The sequence below is a fragment of the Phytophthora parasitica genome, assembly GCF_000247585.1.
Source record: "Phytophthora parasitica INRA-310 unplaced genomic scaffold supercont2.38, whole genome shotgun sequence".
Taxonomy (NCBI): Eukaryota; Oomycota; class Peronosporomycetes; order Peronosporales; family Peronosporaceae; genus Phytophthora; species Phytophthora nicotianae.
In genome coordinates, this window is record NW_008649024.1 from 599039 (window position 1) to 619100 (window position 20062).

The 20062-nt window shown below is 52.1% G+C and overlaps 5 protein-coding genes across 6 annotated transcripts; 3 read left to right on the forward strand and 2 right to left on the reverse strand.

Annotated features, from left to right (window-relative positions):
• The first annotated feature begins 13 nt into the window (after positions 1 to 13).
• PPTG_13259 (hypothetical protein) lies at positions 14 to 15191 on the forward strand. Its single transcript, XM_008910722.1, has one exon. The coding sequence runs from the start codon at positions 48 to 50 to the stop codon at positions 15075 to 15077; it is 15030 nt and encodes a 5009-aa protein (XP_008908970.1). The 5' UTR covers positions 14 to 47; the 3' UTR covers positions 15078 to 15191.
• PPTG_13260 (hypothetical protein) lies at positions 15146 to 16441 on the reverse strand. Its single transcript, XM_008910723.1, has 4 exons — positions 15953 to 16441; positions 15683 to 15874; positions 15535 to 15616; positions 15146 to 15470 (listed from the first exon to the last, which is right to left on the reverse strand). Exons 1-4 carry the CDS (start codon positions 16398 to 16400, stop codon positions 15269 to 15271), a joined length of 924 nt encoding a protein of 307 aa, XP_008908971.1. The 5' UTR covers positions 16401 to 16441; the 3' UTR covers positions 15146 to 15268.
• A 77-nt stretch (positions 16442 to 16518) lies between these two features.
• Positions 16519 to 17039, forward strand: PPTG_13261 (hypothetical protein). Its single transcript, XM_008910724.1, has one exon. It carries the CDS (start codon positions 16552 to 16554, stop codon positions 16909 to 16911), a length of 360 nt encoding a protein of 119 aa, XP_008908972.1. The 5' UTR covers positions 16519 to 16551; the 3' UTR covers positions 16912 to 17039.
• A 359-nt stretch (positions 17040 to 17398) lies between these two features.
• On the forward strand, positions 17399 to 18409 carry PPTG_13262 (hypothetical protein). The gene has a single exon (XM_008910725.1). It carries the CDS (start codon positions 17494 to 17496, stop codon positions 18301 to 18303), a length of 810 nt encoding a protein of 269 aa, XP_008908973.1. The 5' UTR covers positions 17399 to 17493; the 3' UTR covers positions 18304 to 18409.
• PPTG_13263 lies at positions 18350 to 19870 on the reverse strand. 2 transcript variants are annotated; one of them, XM_008910726.1, is made up of 6 exons: positions 19803 to 19870; positions 19488 to 19727; positions 18976 to 19416; positions 18838 to 18900; positions 18566 to 18775; positions 18350 to 18500 (listed from the first exon to the last, which is right to left on the reverse strand). In XM_008910726.1, exons 1-6 carry the CDS (start codon positions 19863 to 19865, stop codon positions 18396 to 18398), a joined length of 1122 nt encoding a protein of 373 aa, XP_008908974.1. In that variant the 5' UTR covers positions 19866 to 19870; the 3' UTR covers positions 18350 to 18395. The 2 variants fall into 2 exon arrangements, with proteins under 2 accessions (XP_008908974.1, XP_008908975.1); XM_008910727.1 differs by having other exon boundaries at positions 19488 to 19870.
• Positions 19871 to 20062: the final 192 nt, after the last annotated feature.

Here is a 20062-nt window from a genome sequence, read left to right on the forward strand (position 1 = left end):
GAGATCGTTCGATATCTTTCTGAGTACGACAAGACCTATTGATCATCATGGAGGCGGAAGAGCTGGATCCCGTGCGCGCGGACGCCGCTGTGGCGAGCTCTAGCGCCGACACAAGCGATCCAGGGCCAATTGAAGAAGTATCTGCATCTATAAGCGAAGGTATGCCGCCGTCTGAAACCTGGGGGACGGGAGACGATGAGGATGGCTGGATGCCCAAACCCGCACGCCTTCACTCGGGACGCACACGGTCCTGCGCCGTGTGTTTCGCACCACTACAGTACACAACAGCTACCAGTTGGGACGAGTTTCTACAGAGTGAGGAATATCTTCGTCAGCTGCAGGCCAACGTTCTGCAGGACGCATTTATCTCCTCACTTATCTGCGGCGAAAACACGGCAGGTGATCTGCCTACAGAGCACCGAATGCACAAGAACAGAAAGCTCAAGTGTCGTCAGAGTGTGGCTGACTATAGGAACATGACGAGCGCCGGAGTTGTGGACAAATCCGGCACTGAGAAGGGATCAATTAGGACTCTAGAAGAGATGCTCATTGAGGCTCTACCCACTCCAGTATTCACTCACGTGCTGGAAAGGAGATTAGCTGTGATATCGCACAGTACAAAGATCGCCTGTGAACTCATGAGCCATGATGGAGTGAAGAAGATCCCAAGACCAGTGGAAACAGCACCGGGGAACGAGGAACTGCACCATTTAGCAATCCACACACTGGGAGCGCTGCTGGGGGCATTTGATTATAACAACTTACAGGCATTGAGGTCTTTTGAAGAGCTGTCGCAGCTATTAACGTGCTTCCCAGTGCTTTCGTTGTTCTCGTTCTGGAGTCCGATGAAAAAGCCGCCGGATAAAGTGTTGCTGTTGGATAAAGAAGAGGTGGAGGCCACGTCTGTGACGTCCAGTTCGGATTCGCATGGAGCGTTTGGTGCAGTAGATGGGGTGGAAAACACATTCTGGCAGTCACAACCGAGACCTGGCGTTGTGTATTTTATGGTAAAGTCGACGGAGTTGGAGAAGGTGACGTCCATCGTGATTCATTGGCACATGAAGTATGCGCCGCAAACTGTCGGTGTGCAATACCGTCCCGAGGGGAGTGACCGTTTTATTCAACTGGTGGAGGACCGAAGCGTTTTTCCGTCTGGCGCTACTTCGATCGAAACAAGCTTCCCACCGTCGTGTCAAGAGGCTCGAGTTGTCATGGCGGGGACGCCAGCTTCGAACCGTAATGGAACGTACGCGATTGAGCATCTGCGGTTGAATATGCCCGCTCCTGGCTCTCTGTTTGCCGATCCCAAGTCAACTGTTAGTGCTATTGCTCATTGGCTTATTGGTGCTTTGGAGACTGCTGATGAGATCATGGCGACAGAAGCAATTGGAGCTCTGAGGGCCTGGGCGTTGGCAACAGCATCGCTTGAAGTTACGATGCTGTTTGTGGATTTGCTTCTACGCCTTAAAGTTGACAACGAAGATCCACGCCGGTGTAGAATAGCAGAGCTTGCACTGGAGCAAGGACTTCTCCTCCTGAAGGGAATCAACGCTTATCATCGGGAAAAATCACAGCGATTGAAGCATGAAGGAGATAAGGTCGGCTTTGGTGATGTTCGCAGAGTTGCCGCCGTTTTCGAGTCGTCTGTGTGCTCTACTGGCGTAGTTGTCGAGGATGGAGGTATTGTTGTTCGAACACGAGAAACGAGTTACCAGTATGCAGCTGTGAATTGTGGAATATCTTCTGGAAAAGCCTCGTGGAAATTCCGTCTTGATACGGACACACAGGACGACGAGATGACTTGCTTTGGAGCTGCTATCCTTCCTGTGACTGTGAATGGTTATGATTCGTCCCCCAGTCTGTGGATGCTTCGGGGTTACAATGGCAATTTATACGCTCGTGGACACAAACTATCTCGAACTATAGGTAAAGTACACCCTGGAGATATTGTTCAAGTGGATATTGATATGGGCGAAGGCACATTAGCGTACAAGATCAATGGGACGGATTATGGCGTCGTGTTTACTGATCTTGTTGGCCACGAGGTACATCCTGCTGTGTCATTCTACGGCTCTGGGAAAGTAATTACTTTGCTTGGAGTTACCAAGTGGGACTGTGCTAGCTCTGGACCAGCTGATATTGACCCAGTATTCCTATCTAGCATGAGAGAACACCATTTCTCTGTTGGATACGGAACACTAGGGAAGGGGAGTCAGTTGGGGTATGCGAGCAACGGTGACCCCAATAATCTATCGGGAAATGCACCACCTACCGGTAGCACTTTGATTCACATCAATGGTGAGGCAAAGCAGCGCTGTCTATCGACTCACCCACCATCACACGGCGATGCCTATGTCATATACGACTTGTCTGAAGCGTATTATTTGATCAGAGGTGCAGTCGCCATCAATGACGACACGCGCAATGAAATCCTCCAGACTCGTGGGGTTTCGCTGGTATTCAAGATCTTTGGCGACGATAAACTGCTGTGGCAGTCGAAGCAGATGTCTGAAACTCATCAGATCGAGCCGTTTGAAGTGAACGTGAACAACGTGCGGATGCTGGAGCTTAAGGTGTCCTGCTCGGGCTCGAATCACTGCGCGCATGCGATATGGGTCGACCCTTCCTTGCATCCTATTGAGGAATGGGCATGCTCGAATTGTTCTTTTGTCAACAAAGGCGCATCAAAAGTGTGCACAGTTTGCAGAAATGGAACTCGCGACGAAAGTTCGACGTCGGTGGATGTTGCCACCTCAGCTGGTGTGGCGAGCGAAGAAGTATCGACAGCGTTCGTGAGTGAAGATGACGTTCAGAAGTCGGAGTCTCTCCGAGATCTTGGCACCGCAATCATTAGTCAGATCTACGATTTGTACCAGCTTCAATCGATACAGTCAAGCTCGTTGATAGCATCCGCGAAGCCCACCGTCCAGTTTGAAGAGCCATTTTGCCGCCAGCCCAGCAAGGATGTATTTTCCTTATTACTCGCCATTCTTCAGCGATACCATGCGCAATGCTGTACGTTTGGAGAGGGTGAGGATGCAAAACACGCTCGTGATGGTTGTGCGCATATTTTGGAAATTATTAGTGCCAACTTGGAGAGCATTGGGCGTCATGATGTGAAGGATCTCGCATCTGAACTGGGTGTGTCGTCTGATTTGGTCGCTGATCTACGACAAGAACTTGAAGCCATTGCATGCATTCATGAAGAATCGAAAGGCCCTGGCGAGAGTTCATCATATGATATCGACAAGGCCGCCGCTCAGACGATTGTGGCTGGTATCTCTGTCCTGTATCCGTCTGCGCTTGATAAACTGGAGCTGCTGCTTCAATTGCTGCGATTATACATCAAACACCCACTTGATATAACTTCAGCCAGCTTCTTTGTCCTGGCATCAGTGATGAAGCTTCTTGCAGCCCCAGGCCCAGATGGAATACTGACCTTCATGCCTTTTATGGCCGCTGAGGTAGCCAAGAGTAGAGGGGCCGGGTTCCAGAATACCGATGAAGGTGCATGGCTTGCGGCAGTAACAGAAACAGTTGGGCTTCTAATGCAGGTCGTGGTGAATGATCACAGGCAAATTGCAACGGATAATGACACGTCGACTGCGACAGGCGATGGGCTTTCCAACGTAGCCATATCCCTGCTCAAAACATATCAATTATATCTGCTCTCAGAGGCTATTGAATCGACGAAGACGAATGCAATTGAGGACGATCCGGCAAGTCCGAAAGATGCGAATGAGCTGAGAGTGAAGCTGCAACGAAGACTTCAAGTCCAGGAAGCAACGATCCAATTCGGATTTCTATCTCTGAACGCATATCGAGATCTGGTCGACAGTATCGTCGCCTTCCAGGCCGATGAGTCGTTCCTGCTTTCCCAGACTGCAGCCGCTCGCCAAGCAAGTGTTCGTTCGTTTAAAACCCCGTTGCTATCAGAGGTCTTCCCGTGGTTCGTGTCGTGCCTATGCCTGCTACGTCGACAAACATGGCTCGCTCGACCAATACTTCCTGCTGTTGTAATGCTTCTTGAGGCGTTGGACCACTACTGCTCAGAATCTCATATTGCTAGCAAGTCTGCACACCGGTTCCAGCAACTGGAATCCCATCAGAAGGCAAGATTGATCGAGTCTCACGAAATGGAGCGCGCTGCTGCGTTCGAAAGGGATCCGAGTTTCCGATCACACACATCCAAGCGGTTATATAACGTGTTTCATCAACTTTATACCGGAGAAAAGGATCATTTTGAAGGTCAGATTGGGTTCCAGTTTGAGGCCACAAGCTCGTTTAGTATCGTCGCGCTTGGTCGCTCTGTCAATCCAACGAGACATGGTGGAAGGCTAACACGAGAGCACACAATTCGGTTGTGGGAAGAGGGATCACAGCTACTTGTTGCTCAAGTAACAGTCGGAGGAAGCTCCAAAAAGGACGCGTTAGGGTATGCGCTGGAGATGATCCCGTCACCTGCGAGGATTACGCAGGGAAAACTGTACCGGTTAACCACTCAAGAGTTTGCCAATGGAGGAGATCCGTGGTACAAGAAAGAGAATCTACCCGATGAAGAATACGATGAGTCCTTCATCAAGATCTTGCGAGACTGCTACGCATCCGGATCTGTGGGTTTTCCGGGATCGCAGAACATGATGGGTGCTGCATACGGAGTTCCAACGTTCTTGGTACAGGATGAGATTCCGTTGGCGAGTCTGCCACGGTTTATCCCGCCACATGGCTGCCTTTCGCTCCGATTCAACACTAACAAGAAGCTGAACTCGGTCTGCATCAGCCACACAGGAACGTCTGCGTACGTGAAAGATGGCACAGATACCTGGCGAACTTGTCTATTGCGAACGGCGTTTCTTCATGGCATGCATTCTGTTGACTTCGCGCTCAAATGCTCGCGTGCTGGAGGCACAGTATCAGGCCATATCTGTGTCGGAGTTGACTGGCGACGGCCACAGACCGGCATCGTGTCCAAGCGATCGAGTTACGAAACGTTTATGGGAGAAACACTATCAAGTATCGGCTGGATGCCGTCGATTGGCGCTGTTTGGGTAAAAGGAAAGCGGTATGATTACGGTCCACAGCTTTCGGTTGCTGCCGGTGATATCTTTACGGTTATAATCGACTACGATTCACAGCTGCTCTTGTTCGCGTACAACGGGAAGAACATTGGAGTTGCAGTAGGGCCTCAGGAGTTCCAACCGCTTGGAACGACAATTGACAGATTACCTGAAGTGGTGACTGCTGGCGTGTCACTCTACGGAGCGCAAGATGTCGTCCATGTTCGTCCGTCAGGAATCGCGAAGTCAACTCTTTGTATCCATTGGCTATTCGACTTGCATAACTCGCTAGCATCGCTCGCAGGTCGTATAGCTAGCACACTGATTGCCGGGAACCCCATTGATGGCGTCGAGGAAGAGCTGTTACCTTGGTTGCAGTCACCTCTACTTAGTGGAGGAATTGCTGAGAGTTGCGCTGGACAAGATCAATCCGCCATGCGTTGGAGTGATGCACTACAAGCCGAATATGACCGCTATCCGTCAAGTGAAGACGCAGCTGGAACAAGATCTTTGCCTCAAAACGTTGAGAGTGAATCTGTCTTGAGGAAACGTAGCTCTGGCGGACGCTTAGAAGCTGAAGCTGTTAGACAGCGCGACTCTGGCTTTTGGGGACTTTGGACGGCAGACATGACTGAGGGTGGAATCGTGCAGCTTATTATGTCGTGGCTAGAAAAGCACAGCCCCGACCGTACCTTCTTGAGTCGTCTTGGAAGATTCCCGTCTTGTGAACGATGGATGTGTGCTGCTTTAATCATGCATGCTCCATCGCACGTACGCCAAGAGGTCCAGGCTATTGCTGCGGGGGCTGGCGCTAGCGCAACTGGCGAAGTTGTTGGAGCTGAGTTCTTTCTTGCTCACGCGGATTTAACTCCTTCCGATGACCTGATTAAAGTTTGGAAGCGGATCATAATGCTTCGCCATTGGCTGATCAAAGCTAGACAGGAGTATCGAGCGAGACAAGCAGATGAACCTTCGCCAGCCCATTCAGCTTCGACAGAAGAGCAAGAGCTAACGAAAGACCAATGCGATTTAGCCAAGAAGTTGAGGAAAGAGATTGATCTGGAGCAAAGCGTGGTGATGCCAAAAACTTTCGACGATCTGGTGAAGCAGGTGATTCAACGAGCAGAGTTTTTGTGTAAGCTGGCGCCACCGTCTGAGGAAGCAGAGCGTCTCAAAGGAGACTCGCAGATGGCGCTGTTTAATCTAGCAGAGAAGTGGAGTGCTCAGACAACGCCTCCATCACTGCAGCCGATGCTCGAACGCTGGAAGACGCTAGGCGAAGCGGACAGCTCGAAATGGTCGGGAATTGTAGATGTGCTGCGTGCTCAGCATCGCTGGAGAGCTCGACGAGCGTCCATACATGGACATGCTGTGCCAACAAGCGCCCTGAAACCCTCTGAAAGTGACGCCAGCGCAGATATTGAAGGATCTGATGACCTGGTGAGGAAGAAATACGACTACACGAACAGCTTTTCGGCCATGATGAAGGCCTGCGAGTTATACATTCGTGACGGGACTGGAGCTCCACCTGAAGTGCTCTCACTGCTGTTGGAGAGACGCCAGCGTCGATTGGATTCTCGACTCTTCGGTCTTCAAGCGATAAAGAGCATTATATCGTTGCTGTCGTATGATTCGGCTATCCACAACGCTCTTATTTTCCTGCGCCCAGCCATGAGAGGGTTTACTGAGAGCGAAAAAGAGTCTCGTGAGCTGAATGACGGCCAGATCGTTGCAGAAACCTTCCGAGCTACCGTTCGCCACCATTATTTGAAGGGCCTGGAAGGCTGTAATCGGCAGACAATCGAGAGCATCCAAAGCGCTTTCTGCGATCTCTACTCCTACCTGGCACAACTTATCGGTGGGAGCTCGAGCTATACTGTGTCGGATCCACAGCTGAAGCAAACGATTCTGTGCGCCTGGAGTCTGGACTTTGAGCCAAGGGATCATCAATTCCTGCTTGACACGGGAATACTGTCCAAGCTGCAAGAAATCTTCTCCATCAGCTCGGTTCTTCGAGAGGCAGTAGCTAACAGCAGCTCCTCGAGCCACACTCTGTCGTATAATGAGTATTCAAGCATCAATTGGCATCCTTTGTCAGAGGAATTCGTCCAGCAAGGTCTTCTTCGAAGCGGGTATATGACCAAGCGTGATGTGATTCGTCTTCTACATCGAGCTCCTCACTATGCATATTCAGCGGAATGGTGGAAGAAGAACGAGCTTGATGTGGAGAGTACAACCGATGCAGTGCCGTTAACAGCTCGCCACACAGCGTCCTCACTAGCATTACTGTATGCTGACATGCTGGGCAGATTACAGCAGAAGTTACTCGGTCCACCATCTCGTACCCACACTTCCAAAGTACTTCATTTCGGGGCCAAGATGAGTTCAACTACTGGCCGTGGTGCCCAGTCCTCATCGAATCCCAAGCCTGACGAAGTGAGTTACGTAGAGATGCCAGCGTTGGGCGAAGTGAAAGATTTTACGATCGAAATGTGGATATTCCCGACTGAACTGGCTGGATGTCAAGCCTTGCGATGCGATAATGGCATTCAAAGTGGCAGCGTTTACCTGGAATTAATTGATCGGAATTTACAGCTATCAATCCCAGGCAATTTCCCGCGTGAGCGATTGTTTCGCTCGCACCAGTTCCGGACTTTCGAGTGGACTCATTGTGCGGTGACTTACAATGCAACTGAGAAGTGTATCCAGTTGTTCGTGAACGGAATGTTGGTGGAGCAAATGGCATATGAACGTGTATGCTGCTGTGTGAACTTCCGTGATTCTCGACTTGGCTGCTGGATGAGTGAGGTAGACGCACAAGGCGCTGCACTCACGAACATCTCGGCGCAGCGGAAGTTCAGGGGCTCAATTGCTGAAGTTCGGGTTTGGAGAGTATCACGTAGTAACCAAGATATCGCGCAAGACTTCCAGCGCAGTATTCCTTTAGTGAGCCCAACTGAATCCTTATCCCAAATGCAGGTGTTTTCCAGAGATATGATCACTTTGTGGCATTTGACGGAAGGAGAAGGGATCTGTGGCTATGATTGCGCTCCAGTATTGAAAGCAGCAAGTGAAGATTTTGAAGATAGAGGGTTCAATTCCACCATCGCGCACTGTCGCTGGGTTCCTGCGAACATACCAGTCTTCGGAAATGATACTCTGGACAACATGTCGCCGAGTGAATGGAGTCGAGTAATGTCATGTATTCGTTCCTTCCAACGGAAGGTTCGGTCATGGCTATCAACCCAGTTTAACGGGTCTGTTAGGCTATCGAAACTGGTGTGTGAGCACGATGAGCGCATTGCAGTTCAAAAGTGGAGTCAATTATCTCGACTCGACGGCGACAGCGTGGACTTGTCGGACAGTGATAACGCGTACTTGAGTGGCCAAAACGAGAGTGGAGGGAATAGCCAATTGATGGATGGGACTACGAGCAAACTGCTTTGTCAATGGAGAGCTTGCACTGACGAGCAGATGATTATTCGCAAGCAGACGAGAAGATGCGCGTGGGTTGTGTTTCGCTTCTTAGCCTCCACTGGGATAAGCGGTGCTTACGAACGACGCGAGGGAGAAGCTAAGTCCGTAGCTGCTGTGGCTAAATTGAAGCGTAAGCAGCGTCTTCAGAAGGCTGGAAGCTCCAGTAATGTGATGGCTTCTGTTGGTTCTGACGTACGAGCCCCGAGTTCGGGTTTTACAAGTGAAGACGTTGCTGCTCGCACAGCGGAAGCTGCAAGTGATGCAGCCAAGAGTGCAGCGACGAACAGAGAACTGGAAGAGCCTGTGCTTCAGACGTTGTGGTTCTCCAAAGAATTCCACCGCAAGGTGTTTGAAGTTCTGGAGAAGGAGTTGATTCAAGGCAAAGAGTTAACTGAAGAAGCTGAAGGCCTGACGCGCGCTCAGCGGATGCTTCGTTCTGTGTCAACGCCAGTTCAAAAGCGAGGCGCAAGCCTTCGTCAGTATCCGAGCGATGTAGCGGGTGGCAAGTCTGGATTTGTGAACATCCACCATGCTCCGAGCGATTTAACAGGAGACAGCGATGTACTGGAGCCTTTGGAAGTCGAGACGCACTTGTTCGGGGTGTTGTTGTTCATGCTTTCTCAGAGCCAGCAACACCCAGCGATAACACATCTAGTGCGTCCACATATGCTTCGAGGACTGCTTGAAATGCTTCGTCTAGCGTCTCCTCGATCCCAGCGCGTCGTCAAGCTTCTTCTCCGTCGGATCTGTTGTAGTGGCAGCGTCAAGCCATCCGATGTCGGTGCCATCCTTGGCTCCGAGTCCGTGCTGATTGATTTGCTACTGGATCAAGTAGCTGAGTCCGTGTGTAGCACAGCAGCACCGATGGCGACCCATGCAGTCAATGTCCCCGCAAGCAGCGCGTTGGTCGGGACAGACGTCTCGATGGCATCCACAGAGTCTTTAAGCAACCCAATCGGGTTCCATTCTGGTCAAATCTCGTTGGTCGTGGCCTCGGAAAGTGTGGCGCTATTACGACGACTACTGATGGAGAAACAATGGCAGCAAGGAGTTGCGGAGAACTTGTGCAACGCGATTCGTAATATTACGCCGATTCTGGCTAGAAAGAAGTCCGGCCCACCGTCTCCAGATGCGAGAACAAGTGCAGACCCGTCGGATATTCGCTTCCGGGCAGCAATTATCCGAGCTGTAGGCGCTCTTTGCGTGCTCGGGTCCCACTCAGACTGCATCCGCATCGGCGGGAAAGTCGCTGTCGCTGCTCAAGGTACCGATGGAAACGGGACAGGTGTAAGTGCCGATGGTAGTGCACAGTTGGTGAGCGCTACGCTCATCGAGATGAGCTCACACGCCTCGACAGTTCGCGTTGCTTTTCACCCTACGTCGTCAGAAGTTGACTTCGATCCTGGTCACAATGTCCAAGACGTCAAGATGTCGTCCTTGTCGCCGACTGAGGAGATTTGTTTGTCCCCAACGGCAGCTCCACTTACGTTGGACATGATGCCGGTGATTCTCCAGCTCGCATCCTTGGACGAGACAAGCGTACTGAAAGACTTTGACAGCTTGTGGAAACTGCAGATTCGATCGCGTGCGCTGTTGGCTCTTGAAGCTCTGCTACGCAACTCGCTGGATGTGACGAAGAGCTTTGCGCATGATACTCTGGCGCAGAATCTTCTCCGGTTTGCTTTGACTCCGATCAGTCTCAATAGCTTTGTGACTTTACCGGTGCTACAGGAGAGAGGTCGAATGATTCTTTGTCGGTTGATTGAGTCTTCAACGCCACTTGGAGGAGCGATGTTTCACGGGTTAAACGAGCCGACAGCGCCGGCAATTGCAGCTGAACCAACGAGTCCTTCTAGTAGTGTTGAAGTCAACGATGACCCCGCAGAAGAGGAGACTGAAGCTCATCGTGTACGCAGAGGGTTCGCGTCCACTTTGGCTGCGATGGGCTTTGAGTTTGAATTGTGTATGGCTGCGTTGGAACACTCTCGAGATGACCCGAATTTGGCGGTGGAGTGGCTGATGGGCGACGGTGCAGTTACGTACCAGGAGCGTCAAGAAGCGCAGCGTCTAGCACAGGCCAGTATTGCAGCGCATGAGTCAGCTGAAGGAGAAGGAGGTCCCGGGCTTACACTTGAAGTCAAGGCAGCGGAGCTGCAGAATATCTCTGGGATGCCGTACTGCCTTGCCTTTTGTGCGCTGGAACTGTCGAATAGCGACCCCAATCGCGCGATGGAGTGGCTGATGGAGCACGGCAGCAATTACGCTGAGAAATTCGATTCGCTCGACCTGTTAACGGACTCGTTCTCCGCTGCAAGGACCGTCGTCCTCGAAGATCGAGCTGCAATGGAAGAAATCGATCAACCAGACCCGCTTGTCACGACTTCTGGTCGCCAGGACGCTATCGCAGCTGAGTATTTGGGCTCGGCTGCTTCCACGAAAACCGCAGAGCTGTCGTACGCCCCCAATGTCGACGCGATGGCTGTGACTCTTGCTCCGATCTTGGCTCCTGGACCTGCTAAACCCAGTTCTACTACAACAGCACGCGACGCGAGTATTACTGCTTTCTCGCCACTTGATCCGGACTATTTGACTCCTAATGTTCTTCTGACGGTGACTAGCGACATTGGACCAGTCCAGCGATTAGCAACAAGTGGCCGAACCGGTATATACAGGCGATATTCTCCTGACGATGGTTTGCTGATCACGTTCCTGAACACCGAGTCTGGCGCGTACGAAGATGAGTGGCACTTCCCACGCGACTTGCGGCGTATTGTGAGGATCTACGACGAGCCGCTGGAGAGCGTTGAGAGCATTCATCGCGTCGCATTGAGGACGGAAAATGCGCTTTCCACGTATTATGCCAGACGCGCTGTCACAGCTTTGCTCTGTGCTTTTAACTCTGTCGGAACCAACAGTTCAGATGCGTTAGTGGGTCAAGATCTCGAAGATAAGCCACCAATAGTGCCATCTTCATTCTCGAATGAGATCCTAAGTGTCGTTGGTGGACCGCGCCAGTTTGTGAGTTTGTTGAAGATGGTGGCAGCGTCCGAGATGAATTCTGCGCAACCTACGGAGGTTGGAGCGAAAACTACAAAGACTCCGGATAAGTCAACGACGACTGACAGCAACGAGCAACCTCTCTCTTTATTAGCCAGTCTGCAGACGATCACGTTGAGAATGCTCCATGAAGAAGCAGGGACAAAGAAGTTGGCGAACTCCGAAGTGAATCTATCTCGCTTTCATCCGACAACAGAACCAGGGTTTGGCAGCGACCTAATTCTTCAGCCGGTCCCTGGCGTTCCAGAGCACGATGAAGATGACAATGACGAGGATTTGAGTCGAGCGATTGCCATGTCCATCGAAGAATTCCAACCACTTTCTGTTGAGGGACTAGATCTAGAAGACGAAGGCAAGAGTGAAGATCCTCCCAGACACATGAGAAGAACTCGTCAGCCGTCAGATACCGAAGCGCAAGAGGTTGCCAGTGCTTATCTGGGTGGTGGAATGGATGATCACGATGGTCTGCTATCCAGTGTGCTCGTCAAAGAATGCGTCAGTCATTTTGTGGAGTCAACGCGCATGGCAGGAGACGGCGCAGGTGAGGCGTCAGTCCAGGAGTTCCAGTCGTTGCACCCATACTTTGGCCGGTGCGAATACGCTCGAGCCGTCAGCATAGACAGTTCCTATCGCTGCTTGCGTATTGTATTCGACCATCGCTGTCAATTAGGACCAAAGGCCAAGCTGACGTTCTTCGCGGACCCGGAATGTGAAGACCGTATCGGTGTTGTGGACAACTCTATGACAACGTCAGGTCATCTAGTTCCGGACTTGATCATCCATTCACACCAGTTCTGGTTCCGCTTCTCGGCATCAGAAGAAAACGCCACGAAAGATAATGGCTACGGGTATCGTTTCCAAGTCAAACCAATGGCGAACATCCGCTGGACGAAAGAGACCGAGGTGCTGGCCAGTCCTTCGTTAGAGTGGGCGTGCTGGGTATTGGAGCTATTGCTGAACAATGCGATCGAGCTTGTGGCCTATGGAGCGGTGCATAACCGCAGAGTCTATGGAGCACTCGTACGTTATCTGCGCTCACCAGGAGCTCCATTTAAGGGCCGTGTGGTGCGTTTACTACAGCAATTACTGCACCATCCTGAGCTGTTTCCAGCCGACGAAGTACCAGAACTGGATGCGCTAGAATCGATTGCTCGACTGGCTTTGACGCGTGCAGAAGTCGATAGAGCAAGTGGCAAGGTGTTCCTCTCCGCACACTTGTTGCAATTGGTGGAACTGTCGATGGTGATATCCTCTGCGTCGACGATCTTCAAGTGCAAGCTTGAAGGTGCTGCGTCACCTATTCTAACAGCCCCGTTCGAGTTACCTGTACCTTTCGATCGGAAGCGAGTGCGCGACAGTCTCAACGACGTGTCGGAGCTCACGAGATTCTTGCTCGGACAAACCTCCCGTCTGCCTCAACATATCTTGGTTGCGATCTGGCTAGAAGTGTACGGGGCGTCCGCAGTCATCGAGACTGCACACCCGTATACTGCTGGAAAGCCGTTAAGCGGCCTCGTGGCGTTTGAAGGCGCTCAAGCTCTTCGGATAACGTTCGACTCTCGCTGTTCTCTCGCTCCAGGTCAAGGGCACGGAATGTCGCGACTGGAACTGTCCACGTTTACGCTGATTCCAAGTGAAGGCGGCAATTCTGTCAAAGAAATCCGTAGCGACCGGACGTATGCGGGGGAGAGTGGCTGGCCGGAAGGTCCGATCTCTCATGACGGCAACAACCTCGAGTACACGTTTCATGCTGACGAAAATGCAGGTGATCACTTCGGCTTTGCTGCTACGGTAAGCGCGCTAGGGATCCCCAAGGAGAAGCAGATAACTCGCGCGACAGTACAAGACATGGGACAGCTCCTCGAGAAGCTCACCTTGATGCAAACAGAGCGTGATCAAGACGATCGCTGGACTCAAGACATGGACTTGCAGCTCGTGGACTGGGTGAACAACCATGTGGAACCGGGAGCGTCGCTGTCAGCGACCACGCCAGCGACTACGAGGCATTCAGTCGACTTGCAACCAGCAGATATCAAGCTGAACCAAACGCTAGACGGGTTACGATGCTCCCAGCTACTCGGTCTGTCGCTGGAGTCACTGCAGCTTCGGTTCGCGTTGCTCAAGTACCTGAATCTAAGTCTACACCACTGCTTGCCACTACTGGATCTGCGAGATACGAAATCTTCGTGGACGATCGCACACCGACTGCGACAACTGAGTCATTGTATCTTCTTCGACGTCAAGAGTGTGCTAGTGGAAGCTGCGGTCGAGGCTACCAATGTTCCTGGAGAGACTTCTGGCAGCTCGCAGCAGACAGCGCGAATCACTTTGGATCGGATGCAGGCGCTTGAATCACGAGATGATCGCGAGGTGGAACCGTCCGTGTCCGAGTGTTTCTTCTCACAAGCCTTCCGTCAACTACATGATGTAGACCCAGCGCTACTGAGACGTCAAATCGACAGTAAAGGTCGATTGTTCAGCGTCAAGTTCCGTGGCGAGGAAGGCGTAGACTGGGGCGGAGTGTACCGCGAAGGTGCCACGTCAATGGTCGACGACTTGTTCTCTCCACACTTCAGCTTGTTCGTCTTGTGTCCCAACGGCCAACACGACACCGGCAACAACCGGGGAATGTATCTGCCCAACCCCAAGTGCACGTCTCCAGTGGCTATGCAAATGTTCGCGTTTGTAGGTCAATTACTCGGCATCTCGCTGCGTACACACGGAGACTTCCCATTCATGTTGCCGTCTCTGGTGTGGAAGCAGTTGCTGGGTCAAACACTCACGCGCGCGGATCTCGAGGACACGGACGCCATGTTCATCCAGATGCTGGACGGGATCGCTAACTGCGAGAACGATGGCATCTCAACCGAAGAAGAGTTCGCGACGGCGTTTGCTGGTCTGGAGCTACGCTTCACGGCTTCGTCTTGTACTGGAGAGGAGATTGGACTGGTCCCAGGTGGTCGTCAGCTTACAGTGGAGTTCCACAACCGATTGGAGTACTGTCGACTAGCAGAGCGTGCTCGTCTGGAAGAATGCAGTGCTCAGGTGGCTGCGATGGCTCGAGGGTTCGCGATGCTCTTCCCTCGACGAGTATTGACACTATTGACGTGGCACGAACTCGAGATTCTCGCGTGTGGCTCGCCTAAAATCGACTTGGATCTCTGGAAGCGCCACACTCGCTATGACGGATATGCTGAAGATGATCTGACTGTGCAGCTCTTCTGGGAGGCGCTGGCTGAGTTCTCAGATGAGCAACGTGCAGACTTTGTTCGCTTCGCATGGGGTCGCAGTCGTCTACCGCGTGGCAAGTGGCCACAGCCTTTCAAGTTGTCCAAGAAAGGAGGACGCGATGCCACGCGCAGTCTACCTGTTGCTCACACGTGCTTCTTCTCGGTCGAACTCCCACCTTACACGTCGAAAGAAACCATGCGCTCCATGCTGCTTGCTACCATCACCTTCGGTCTTGGTGGCATCCTCATGGCTTGAATATTTTTCATATGTAGTTGTAAATTCATGTACCTGAACAAAACTCGCTTATGGACACAACAGAAGAAGAATCAGAAACAATGCGAGCGCTTACTTGACTCACTCGATTCATGTTTGTTGGATTTCATCATCTGCTCAGTAATTGGGAGGTGATGCTGTGTGTGTATCTGTCGCCTTTCAGCGTCTTCAATTTACACGCGCTTGAAGTTCTCAAGTCCGCTGCCTACAACACTGCAGCTCTCCACCTTCATGGCCTGCTGCACAGCCTCCTGGTTGAATTCCGTGGACGGCAGCACTACCTGCGCGCTCTGACTGATGGCAGCGAGTGGGCCAAGAGACAGACCAGTCTCCTCGCCGGTCAGCAGGATCTTGTCCGTTGCAGTCAAGTTCAGGCTGCAAGTAATAAAAGACATAAGTAAAAAAAAAAACAGAATTTATAACATCTTCAACATCGAACCTTTTGGCCAGAGTCTCAGCGCGCTTGAGCAGGTCGCCGTGGGTCAACACCGTGCTCTTCTTGGGATTCTGTCCCTCCACCTCTGGTAATAACAGAAAGAAATCTCCGTTAGCCATGAAAAACCTCTGTAACATTGTACATTTCTTACTCGAATAGGTGACAGCCAGGGGCGTCTTGTCGTTGAGCGACTTGGTAACAGCCTTCATGGCGTACGGCTCGGGGCTGTTGACCATCATTCCATTGAGGTTGATCATACCCTCCACCGGCTCCCAGCTCGTGGTGATGACGCTGTGCAGGTGGCGGAAGTTCTTGGGACGGAACACCTCCATGCGCTCGCGGACTATCAAAACATCAAGTATCACAGCCAGTCAGCATTTTATCGGTGCATACAACTTCAACGCATCTAATCTAATCCCACAGGTAGCCAGCTCGGGGAACAGGTTCTGCACGATCTCGGTCTGGTTGCGACCCGCTTGCTTGGGCTCGAACACGAGGCCGCTGGCCTTGCTGTCCTGCAGGATGAAGGCGAGCTCCTCGGCCTCGGACACTTCGGGCTCGATCACAGCAAGTGTCAGACCCGCGCGAGCCGCAGCCAGCTGCGTCAGCACGTTCTCGACGCTGTTAGGAAGCCACACGGCCACCACGTCGCCGCGCTGGAACTGCAGGTCCAAAAAGCCGTTGGCCAGCTCGTCCACGGAGGCGTTGAGCTCCTTGAAACTCCAGCGAATGTCCTGGGTAACGCTACGAAGCGCTTCCTTGTGCGGAAGACGAGCCACCGCCTCATCCAGAGTGGCGCCCACCGTGCTGGCGGCGCGGACGCCCATGGCCGCGCGGATCAGGCCCTTGGAGCGAACGAGAGCGAGCATCCTTGTACCTGTAGTGTCACCCCCGGAAATGAGCGGCTCCGATAGAGTTGTGGAGTACATCACATTATGTGATACACATAATTCAAGTGGTGTTGTGAACACCATATATAAATGATGAGAGTTTGCCGCCAAAAAGGCTTCACTAACCGTTATGCTGGTGCCCGTGGTAGTGGACGCGGCGGAGAAGGAGTGGAGTTTGCTGGAGTTCCAAGGCGACCTGATCCCGGGAGACGGTGCCGAGAAGCCTGACCTGCGTGGACTGGATGTGGGCACGCTGCGTTACGGTCAAGGTGGCGAGATCACGCTGCGCATTGGCAACCACGTCCTGGCAGGAAAGGTTACCAAGCTGCCCAAACCATTTGCTATCCTGCAGAAAGACGGGAGTACAGATGGAGACGTGGTCATGACTGAAGATGAAAATGATGCAGCTGGACAGACCAAGTACGAGGTGGTGGGCATCGCCCGCACACGCGTCGTCTTCGCATCCAGACCCAAGCCCGTGCTGGTCTAGAATGTCCGTAGTGAACTAAACAGTAAAATAGACCGGTGAACCTACAACACTAGAAACAACTATTGTTTGGTAGTAGCGTGCTGTTAATCCCATAAAAAAAGCAATTTAAAAAAGTTTGCTGTATCTCGGACGTGTTCACTTAAAACAAGCTGTATCTTCCTGGTCCACGAAGGGCACTGCTTGTGTTTAGGTCCAGATCCTGCCGTGCCCAGCACGGCTTGTGCGTTTGTGTTCGACGGTGTCAACTCGATGTTCAGCGAACTGATCGCTGTTGGTACTGTGAGCAAGCGATATGTCAAAATTCGTCGAGCCCAATGGTTGCAGGGCCCATGGGTGCGGTGCTGTCCATGCGAAGAATACGGAGAGCGTGAAAGTGGTGGAGGCGGCGGCGGCTCATTGGCGAGGAGCACTTCGTTCTTGCAAGGCACTTCAACCTGGGTTGGTCGTACTAGCCTGTCACTCCTGCGACCGTCATGTAAAACTTCAACACGTTTGATACGTCGACATAAACGAATCCACCGCTGGAAGCACATCGTTTAACATAATCCAACCGACCATCCGGCGCGCACCCGAACGACAGCAATGAGCCCCACACAGCAGCAGGAGAAGGTGGTTCGCACTCACGTCCGCGAGGGCTGCATCTTCGTCGTCGAGATGTGTCGTCCTCGTGCCAAGAACGCCTTCAACGACGCCCTGTACGAGCAGCTAACCGCTGCTTTGGACGAGTTCGAGGCCGACGATTCGCTACACGCGTTTGTACTCACGGGTCACGGCGACTACTTTACCAGCGGCGCCGACGTGAAGGAGACAGCTGCCATTCTGGGCGACGGATCAGTGCGTCCGCCCTCGCAGAGTCCGTCCCACACATTCATGCACAAGATGCTGGACTGCAAGAAGCTGCTGATAGCCGCAGTGAACGGCCCCGCCATCGGCATTGGCGTCACGCTGCTCATGCACTGCGATCTCGTGTACGCGGCCGACAGCGCCACCTTCTGGACGCCGTTTCTGCGTATCGGAGTCGTGCCAGAGTTCGCGTCTTCCTACACGTTCCCACACTTGCTGGGCCCCACTGTAGCCAACAACCTGGTGATCCGCTCCAAGGTTTACACAGCTCAAGAAGCTCTAAACGCCAGCATAGTGGGAGAAATCTTCCCTACGAATGGGTTCTTGGAGGCTGTATTCGCTGAGCTTACGCCTCTCGTCAACAACCGCTTTAACAAGACAAGTCTCCCCGTGTACAAGTCGCTGCTGCGTCGTGAACGTGCCCCCAAGATCCGCGAGGCTCTGTTCTATGAGTTCGAGCAGTTGGACCGTCGTGCGGCATCGGGTGAGTTCTTAGCCACCGTGACGGAACTCAAGAAGCAGTTCAAGAACAAGAGGAGCAGGCTGTGAGCCTCGTGGTTGTAAACTGCTGATTCTGGTTCGAACGACGCTCAGTTTGGTCTTGAGAATAATGAAAAAAAGTGTTTATGTGTCAAAATTCACTAATCTGCCAGCGCAATAATTCCGCTGGACTCGTAGCAATGAATGAGCTGCAACTTCTTAAGCTCGTCGATTGCTCGGTTGCCTTCCTCGAAGCTCGGACAGCTCTGTACATGCACGTAATAGTTTAGTTACATGTGGGCCAAGTAGACTACGTAGTCGGTCTACTTACGTTGAGAAATGCCTTTAGGTCGACTGTTTTGCGTGGTGTGGGAGGCGAATCAGGTGACGATGGCGAACGAGAATCACCGCATAATTGTTGATACAGGCGTGTCATGAGCGTTCCGATGCCTGGAGATGGCGCAAGTGTACGCAGCAACGAGTGCAGTCGAACACCGTTGGAATTGATTTGAGGTGTAAGGTCTTCCACCAGACTTTTCAGCTGTGAATATTCAAGTTAGGACGTGACAATTTTACAATAACAGAGCGAAAAGTAAAACTTACATGCGCCGTTTCTTCCCGAACTTCCTGCTTCTCGTCCTCATACTGGGTCTTAAGAGATTGTTTCTGCATAACGACAAGAAGATACACAAGTTAGAGTGCGTATCAATGTAAGAACGTCGTAACAAAATCGATACGTACGTCAATCTTCTCCGCGATCGCCTCCTGGGCCTCCTTCAGCAGCACGATCTCCTGTTGTAGTTCCACAATTTCGTTTTGAGCACGTTCCTCCTCTAGGCGACGTCGCTCCTCTATACTCTGAACATCATCGGGACTGTTTTCGCTTTCTTGGCTCTCGACCTCCTTTTCCAAGCGTGCAAACACTTCCTGCAATTGTCTGATCTCGGACGTGAAATCCTCCAGTTGCTCCTTCAGCTGCGTAGTTTCTGCATCGTAGTGCTGTTTCTTGCTCGCTTTCCTCTCCAGAGCCTCCTCACGTCGTCGCTTAGCTCGTTCAGCTTTAATGTCCCTCTCCTGGGCAATCTCCTGGTCTAACGACTCCACCTGGTCGTCCAGTTCTTTGAGCATTCGTGCATATTCCTGCTGGATGTCGGTGTTTCGGCTTTTAACCAGGTCCCGAAACTGCCACAGGCGTTGTCAAATTACAATCAGACTGGACTATCACTTTTACAATAAAAAAAAAAGAAACTTACGTTCTCCGAGCGCCGCCGTAGCTCCTTCTCCAGCCTCGATTTGGTGATCTCCAGTCGCTCTGTGACCTCCGTTCCTTGATCAAAGACCTCCTGGAACTTTTCCTCCAGTGTTTGTGCCTCTTTCGCTGGGTTAGCCGGCACCACGGCCAGCTTGGACATCAGACGCGGCATTCCAGATGCTGGTAGGGCGGTCTGCATACGACTCACACACTTGCCAAGCATCGCGTCCGTCGCGCGGAGCTGTGGGTTATAACACCAGACACCACGTTCAATTGGCTAGCGGAAGAGTGGGCCTAAACTGAAGCAAGGACGTACCTTATCACTGCATTTCGCCAGCTGCAGCGCACACTTGAGCAGCTCGGTGTGCGCGTCTGTCATTATTTTGTGAATGTCAATTGCGACGAGATCACAAATTTTGTACCCATGTGGTTAATTTAGGGCAAGCGCAAAAATTGTACCCATGTTACAAAATGTACAACTTTATCAGCTTGAATTAATGCAGCGGCTACCACCTCGATGGCCGCCACCCGTGCCGCAGACTGCGCCATGGGGGCGTCCAGCGTTTGTGCCTCCAC